The 7296-nt window shown below is 49.1% G+C and overlaps 7 protein-coding genes across 7 annotated transcripts in view, besides 5 other annotated features; 1 reads left to right on the top strand and 6 right to left on the bottom strand.

Moving 5' to 3' along the window:
* Positions 1-165, bottom strand: part of TraAM80_09366 (uncharacterized protein) — a gene marked incomplete at both ends in the record, with an annotated part of 696 nt that extends 531 nt beyond the window's left edge. The window contains one exon of the mRNA XM_029386056.1: positions 1-165. This exon is cut by the window's left edge and continues 531 nt beyond it. Within this exon, the coding sequence (XP_029234096.1) occupies positions 1-165 (165 nt within the window).
* A 6-nt stretch (positions 166-171) lies between these two features.
* Positions 172-492, top strand: TraAM80_09365 (uncharacterized protein; the record flags this gene model as incomplete). Its single annotated transcript, XM_029386055.1, has 1 exon — positions 172-492. One exon carries the CDS (start codon positions 172-174, stop codon positions 490-492), a length of 321 nt encoding a protein of 106 aa, XP_029234095.1.
* A 482-nt stretch (positions 493-974) lies between these two features.
* Positions 975-998: a microsatellite.
* Positions 999-1001: 3 nt separating this feature from the next.
* Positions 1002-1025: a microsatellite.
* A 420-nt stretch (positions 1026-1445) lies between these two features.
* Positions 1446-1469: a microsatellite.
* A 47-nt stretch (positions 1470-1516) lies between these two features.
* Positions 1517-2728, bottom strand: TraAM80_09364 (uncharacterized protein; the record flags this gene model as incomplete). The annotated part of the gene is made up of 1 exon (XM_029386054.1): positions 1517-2728. One exon carries the CDS (start codon positions 2726-2728, stop codon positions 1517-1519), a length of 1212 nt encoding a protein of 403 aa, XP_029234094.1.
* An 868-nt stretch (positions 2729-3596) lies between these two features.
* On the bottom strand, positions 3597-4265 carry TraAM80_09363 (putative dynein heavy chain; the record flags this gene model as incomplete). Its single annotated transcript, XM_029386053.1, has 1 exon — positions 3597-4265. The coding sequence occupies one exon, from the start codon at positions 4263-4265 to the stop codon at positions 3597-3599; it is 669 nt and encodes a 222-aa protein (XP_029234093.1).
* Positions 4266-4455: 190 nt separating this feature from the next.
* On the bottom strand, positions 4456-4779 carry TraAM80_09362 (putative dynein heavy chain; the record flags this gene model as incomplete). The annotated part of the gene is made up of 1 exon (XM_029386052.1): positions 4456-4779. One exon carries the CDS (start codon positions 4777-4779, stop codon positions 4456-4458), a length of 324 nt encoding a protein of 107 aa, XP_029234092.1.
* A 17-nt stretch (positions 4780-4796) lies between these two features.
* Positions 4797-4845: a microsatellite.
* Positions 4846-5007: 162 nt separating this feature from the next.
* On the bottom strand, positions 5008-5664 carry TraAM80_09361 (glutamine-dependent carbamoyl-phosphate synthetase; the record flags this gene model as incomplete). The annotated part of the gene is made up of 1 exon (XM_029386051.1): positions 5008-5664. One exon carries the CDS (start codon positions 5662-5664, stop codon positions 5008-5010), a length of 657 nt encoding a protein of 218 aa, XP_029234091.1.
* A 751-nt stretch (positions 5665-6415) lies between these two features.
* Positions 6416-6451: a microsatellite.
* Positions 6452-6768: 317 nt separating this feature from the next.
* TraAM80_09360 (uncharacterized protein) lies at positions 6769-7296 on the bottom strand (the record flags this gene model as incomplete). The annotated part of the gene is made up of 1 exon (XM_029386050.1): positions 6769-7296. A coding segment is annotated over one exon (528 nt), but the record flags the coding sequence as incomplete, so codon positions are not given.

Below are 7296 nucleotides of genomic sequence, written 5' to 3'. Positions count from 1 at the left end.
CACAAAAAAGAACACCACGCAAAACCTCCTCAGGGACTCTATGATGCATTGCCACAACACCTTCGCGGAGACGCAAGCGACGCACACCCGGAAGAATGACAACCGCAGCTCGCCATCACTGGCGATGAGGAACACAAAAGAAACAAACAAACAAAACAAAAACATCTAGTAATGGGCAATGTACAGCACACCGCCCCCACAAGTCAGAAGGGCACCACTTCGGCTGTCAGGTGCACCGGAGAGACGACCCGCAGGGCGATACCGCTGGACAAAAAAGGAAAGACTCTACTTCTTCTTTGGCGCCTTCTTCACTGCCTTCCTGGGAGCCTTCCTGGCCGCCTTCTTCGCCACGGGCTTCTTCGCCGCCGCCTTCTTGGTGGCCGGTTTCTTTGCAGATGGCTTCTTGGTGGCTGGCTTCTTGGTGGCTGGCTTCTTGGTAGCTGGCTTCTTGGCTACCTTCTCCTGAGCGGCCTTATTGGAATTTTTTTTTGAAGTTGTTTTTGGTGTCATCATTGGTGATATCGTTGTCTTGACGATTGTCATAGTGACAGCGTCGTCGGTGGAAGTTGTGGGTGCTGTCATGACACGTTATGTCTTTTGTTTGTGGTGGTGATAACCACAAGATGAAAAAGTGTGATGGGCAAAAACACTCAAATAAAGCGTCCTGTAAAGGTATGGTTGATTTTCATGGCATAGCCCACACAAAAAAAAAGTCGGAAAAGGCAAAGACAAAAGTGAAAAAGTGTGCTGCTTGATAGTACAGATCCACAGTAAACTAGATAATTTTGTGTGGCCTCATTGTGTATTCCTGGTAAAACAGTAAGCGGAAAAAGAGTGCCGTGTTGTGTTTTTTTTTCTTTCTTTTTTAGTTTTGAGTGTGTTGTGACCGGAAAATTTCATCGAATGCCGGTCTTCCACTAAATACAGATCAACATGAGGGAAACATATATTTTCCTCTTTTTTTTTGCTACATCTTTTTGTAGTTGCTGTTGTTGTTGGAAGTGTGTCTGTTTGTTTGTGTGTGTACCGCAAGAGGCAATGAAGTACGCCGTAAGTGTAAATAGGTTAACAGATATATGACTTTACTCTTCTTGCGGTTCCTCCTTTGCGTCATCTTCGTCATAGGAAAAACACTTCACCCCGCGTCCAAACATTCATACAACTTCCCAATGGACGGCACCTCCTGCAACGACAGCAACGTGAAAGTAAAAGCCAAAACAAAAACAAAAATAACTCTTGTGTGTGATACCGTTGATTTATGACCACGCGAAACGTGTCCGTACTTTTTTTTTGCTTTTGCATGTTGTTATGCTTCTTTGGTCACTCTCCAGCAGCATCTGTGATTTTTCCTGCAGCATGCACATGACTGTGTTGTCACTCAAACCCGTCCTGCCACCCACAGTGACTTCTTATTGAGTTTCGGTATTTTTTCGTAAAACATGACCCCCCCCCCCCCTCCTTCCCTCCCTATTCGATTCCAGAAACCCAAATAACACTAATAATGAGAAATGGTAATCTACACCTGATGAATTCTGGAATTTTGTGCCTTCTGTCCACGGCGGGAAGTAACGCGGCGGAGCATTTCTATTTCCCGCTCAATCTCACCGATTTCCTGCTCCGCCGTCACCTGCTCCAACTCCAGCTCCTTCTTTTGAAGGTTTAGGTACTTTCGGTGGTTCCGTTGAATACGCTGCATCTCCTTCTTCACGTTGGCTGTTGTACGCACAAGTCCCGTGCACCGACGATCCAGATCCACGATACTGGCATCAAGTATCTCCTGTTGAGCCTCACGCTTTTGATGTCGCCGCCCCAAGACAAGGATTTCTTTGCGTAACTGCTCCACAGTCTCGGCGTCAACGCGCTCTTCATTAGGTTCTTCGCAGCCGAGTGTATCGCCTATCATCTCGATGCGCCTTTCAAGTTTGGTAATCTGCATGGAGCGGTGACGAATGGAAATCTCATTTTGTCGAAGACCCTCCTCTTCCTTTTCCAGCCTGTGGATCATCATGCGTCGTTCGTTCTCAGCTCGCTGGGCGAGTTGTAGTTCGTCGACTGGCTTCTCATTCTCAAGTTGTTTTTCCTTCCGCTCTAAAAGACGCTGCATAGACTGCATCTCTCCACGAATGCCTTCCAACTCTGCCCTCTTTTCCTTGAGCTGCTGCTCCGCTTGCTTCCGTTGTTCATCGAGACCCCTGGAATCAACCAACTCAGTCAAATACGCCCGCATGTGCTCCGTTTGCCGCTTCAAAGTTGCCTGCACGGCTTCACGAGCGCTGAGCAGCTGAAGAACTTCATTTTTCAGACCATTTATTTGAGCAACTTCCTTAATTGCATCCTGTAAGTGATAAATGGTTTCACCCTCAGTGTACCCAATGCTTTGTTTTAGCTGCGCGTTGAGCTCATTTGCCTTCACTGTATCTGCCGCAGAGCTTTCCAGGATTGTTTGAAGCTGTTTCAGTTCCTCCAACAGCTTCTTTTGCTCCTTCACCACCACGTTGATATCCCCAGCCTTGGAACTCAACATACTTACCGCCTCAAGCGGAAGATTGAGCGTGCGGGCCTTGGTCTTCTTCGAATCAGGAGCGACCTCCGAAGGGGTCGCGGTTAACGCTCGTGCGTCCCGCTCTCTGAGACGATGCGTCTTCTCCAGCAGTGCCACCCTTTCCCGGAGCACACGGCATTCCTCATCGGCCTTGAGAAGACTCTTGACTAAATCCGCCGTCTCCATTGTATTTCTCCTCTCGTTTCTTCCAAACACACTTGCGCTCTATCTCTCTCTCCCCAGATCCCGCTCTCTATGTCGTTGGTTACTGAGAAATAGTGGCCCTTGTTACTGATTATTTGGTTTCCTTCTTTCTTTCTGCAGGTAAGTGGTGAGAGACGTTGAAGTTTTGTGGGTTGCAAGAGGTACAACAATTAAAATAAAAATAAAAAAAATACAGCGCAGAATGCATAAATATGAAACTGCGGCCTCCCCTTTTATGCAGAACTCAATAGAAGAAACTCGTGCGACACCACCGCGCCTTGTTCGCATTTGTTGTTGTTTTGTGTGCCTCTTGTTCTCCCTTTTCTTTGCGTGTGTCAGTCTGATCTTGTTTATCGTACCACTTCCACTTTTCTCATTGAATGGCATTGCCGAGGAGTCGACACGCACAACCTTACAAATACGCGCAGGCAACGACGCAAGAACGCGTTTCACGCTAAAGAGAAAAATGCTGGCCCTCTGAGCTCCACACGACCAATATCACGGAGCCCCCTCAGGGTCTGTCCTTGGAAGATGAAGTGTCGTTTTCCTGTGATGCAACGCCACCCAGACGTTCCTTATCGAGATCTCCGGTGGCTTGCTTGCCCCAGGCGTCTCTTGTCTATCAACTTCGTCAGCAGCTTTCACACCTTGTTGCATGACTTGCGTCACCTCTTCGTCCCGATGTAGCCTTTTCACATCAGTACAAACATTTTCGGGTTTTCCCCCTTTGTCAGTGAACCGCTTTGGTGGTGATTTTGGGCCATGGTCCTTCGTGTGAGGAAATCGGAAAATGTCATTGTTCAAAACGTCATCTTCATGCACTTCGACACGACCATCGTCGTTTAGGTCTTTATTCTGCCGGAGCACTGACAAACTCATTGTAGTGGCCACGAGGGTCCTTAAATCCCTTTGCCCCCTGAGTCTGAGAAAGAGCAAAGTTGAACTCTGCAGCCTCACGCATTTGCTTCCGCGTTTGCTCCTCGTTCACGGAAAGTCGCTCATTATACACTGGGGCGCCGTGGATACCATTCACGGCGCGTTTGATGCGACGTGTTCTGTCAAGCCACCACTGAAACTTGGCTTGGTTGCGATCGCCCTTTCCAAAGTCGGCGGCATACACTTGTTTGTACACCTGCCGCCGCGTCCCGTAGGGCTTTGGTTTGATGCCCAATACTTCAGGTTTTTCAAGAAGTTCTTCCTCCGTGAAGTCGGCAACGCCTGCTTCCAACTCTTGCGTGCGACGCTCCTCCAGGAGGTCCTCCATTTCATTTGCCTGCGCAGCACGCTCCATTCGCTTTTTCTCCCGCAAGCTAGCTCCTAAAGCATCAAGTGATTTAACACCACGAGTTCGGTTGTTGAGGTATTGCTCCTCCTGTAACACCTCCTCTTCGCTGTAGCCAATCTTACTCAAGATTTCCTCCTCGCGTGCCCGCTCAAGCTGCTCCCTGCGTGCCACGATGTGTGTGTTGGCGTCTTCGACAGTTTCATGCAGCTTTCCCTTGTAGTTTCTGTACTGCATGCGTGGAAGCTCCACAGTGCCCAGAATGTACTGCAGTACATTTCTCTCGAGTTTTGTGGAGGGCGAAAGCGCACCCACACCCTTTTCGCGTTGCTCAGCGGCAAGCACCCACCTTAAATCCTCGTCATCTATGCGGCCACACACCAAGGCGTAGGGCTCGAACTTGTCTCGCTCCCATGAAAGCGGCAGATTACCGCTGATAATAACTTGGTCTATGCGTTGTTGTCCACCATCTCCATGTAGGTGTTAAGGTACCACCGGGGGGGGGGGGTCCGTCAGCTCTGTGCTGCTCGCATCTTTCGACGTGCATGAGCGGCTCGGTGTTGACGTCGTCAAGGCGCCTGTTAATGCCCTGGGCGGTGAACTCCGGCTTCTTGAACTGCTGCTCCACCGGAGTCTTGTCCACATGAGGAAGCTGCCTTGCGACGTAGCGCACAGGTGCCTCGCGCACCGGCCTGCTCTTCGCAGCTCCCATGCCCAACAGAGGCAGTGAGGCACTTCTTTTCCGCGGCATTCAGCACAGGGAGGCACACAAACAACAAAAACAACTCCAGCAGCAAAGCAAAAAAAAAAAAAAACATGCAGCGGTAGAGAGGACGAGGAAAATAATCCATTCAAGGCAACTCTCAGACTCCAGCGCCGCACATCCACACAAGAGAGCGGCGAAGCTCCGGAACGACGCACTATTATAAAAAAATTGTTGCCCTGGGAAACCGCTAAGGAGGCACAACGCCAGCGAAACTCACTTTGTGCCACTGCATGTATCATTGTTGTCATTCATATCATCTTCCAAACGTGTGTGGCGCCTGAGAAGGTATCTCTTCTCCAGAAATAACAGCACGCATCTTCCAAAAATGTAAGCCCACATAAGAAAACAAGGCAAGAGGACAAGAAGGATGATCACACTAAACCCACGGAACGGATAGCGCCTCCTCGTGCTCCCCATATCAAGACCATCCATCTGGAGGAGCCACTCCACATACTCCTCCTCCTCCACAAAACGCATGGCGTTGGGCAGCTGCCCACTCCCTGTTGGTAGTCCCTGAATCACCTTTTCTCTACGCAGCAGCAAATACGTGTTCCAAATGTGATGTTGTGCCATCATCATGCATGGAGGATCCATGTGAACCCCGTCGGACAGAGTACAGTAGGTATATCTCCCCTTGAAAAAGTGTTGTGTTGGAACCACAGGAATATTTAAATGCCAGGCCATTGCCGCGAGCACACGCCGATACAATGGCACGACAACCGGTGCAGTCAGATCCTCGCATCTCTTAAACATATTGGCTCGTCCCGTAAAACGACTTGCAGAACAATTAAGCGGCAACTGCTCAAGAAACATGAGAAGAGGACGGCGATGCACCGGTTTGTCCTGTAATGCACGCTGGATGGCCTCCATCAGCTTCTGCACGTAGCGGGTCCAATAGTTCACTGCGGTGGAAAAGTGACGCACAGGCCCACCCAGGAAAGGAACTTTGTTCCGATTGTTGATTTGCCAGTTCAGGTCCCAGGTGCCTAAATAGATCACAACCACGCAGTCGCCATCAGCCCGCTCAATGGTGCTGGAGACCAGGTGCACTGACAAACTGACGTGGCGCAGCTTAATAAAATGTGCCGTAGCATTCCTCAAATCATCGGCAGCACCAACGGCGGAAGCTTCATTCGACACCACCCGCGTATAACGCGTCGTGTTAGGTGACGCAATCTCCCTCCCTCGAAGCGTGACACTCACCGCCTCATGCTCAGACACCTCCGAAATCCTGCTATAGCCGTCAATCCGCTTGAACGGCCAAAACGCATTTACGGCAAATGCAAAATTCCTGTAGGCAATACTGTCACCAATAAAAAAAAATGGTTACTCGGTTTGCCAAAAAAAACCATTTGCTGCATCTCCTTAACACTCATCACGCGAAACCCGCAAGGATTTTCCCGCCATCGAAACTGAAAAAAATTCACCGGGTACGCATAGTGGTCCATGTGCCGCACGCACCACCTCCACGATGGCCGGCCATCCTCTATGCGAGTACCAGCATTACCCGGAAACTCGGCAACAATAACGAAACAGACTAAACAAAGACAACAAACTAAAACAATGTGTCCTCTCATTCAAAATCAAATTCGAAACCACACAACTCTCAACTTCAACACCCACAAAAACAAAACAACAAACTGAAACAGAAAATCAAGCAACACCTTTGATCCTTCACACACATCGCCATATAAGGTATAGAAAAACACAACAAAATAAAAAGCCACCAAAAACCATTTGGCATACGGCGCCACTACACACACAAAAAAAAAAAAACAGCATACAACATAAAGAATACCAACTTGTACAGAATAAACTCAAACAATGCGAAACACAAAATTACAACTCACTCAAAATAAATCACAGATACAACAAAACTCACATTACCACATGCACCTGCTCCCCTGCAAAGAATCATCCTCCCGCCACCACCACCTCTCCCATCCCCACCCTCCAAACAGAAAGAAAAAACCACTACTTCGTCTTCGGATCCTTATTGGAAACTAACTTCCTCGCATTCTTCCACAAAGCCTTCTTCGAGTCTAACTTCATGGTAGCTGGCTTCTTGGCCACCTTCCTTGGAGCAGTCCTCTTAACGGTCTTCTTCGCAGCCGACTTCTTCGGGGAAGCCTTCCGGGGTGAGGCCTTCTTCACGGGCGAAGCAACAGCCACAGCAGGAGCATCGTTGGACATGTTTCCTCCTCTTTCTCTTATTTTTCTTAAATTCTCTCTGTGCACAGCCAGCAGGCTCTTCCAAACAATGAAAAGGGGCAGGCAAAGCAGTCTGCAGACAGCATGCGACACATGAAAACACAGCACAACATCAGCTGCAGCGCACCACAGAGGGAAGACAAGAGACACAAAAAAGAACACCACGCAAAACCTCCTCAGGGACTCTATGATGCATTGCCACAACACCTTCGCGGAGACGCAAGCGACGCACACCCGGAAGAATGGCAACCGCAGCTCGCCATCACTGGCGATGAGGAACACAAAAAGAAA

The sequence above is a fragment of the Trypanosoma rangeli genome (genome assembly GCF_003719475.1).
Source record: "Trypanosoma rangeli strain AM80 chromosome Unknown Tra_15.4_contig_00567, whole genome shotgun sequence".
Classification (NCBI taxonomy): Eukaryota; Euglenozoa; class Kinetoplastea; order Trypanosomatida; family Trypanosomatidae; genus Trypanosoma; species Trypanosoma rangeli.
Note: the sequence above shows the minus strand (reverse complement) of the source record. Positions and strands in the feature narration are given on the sequence as shown.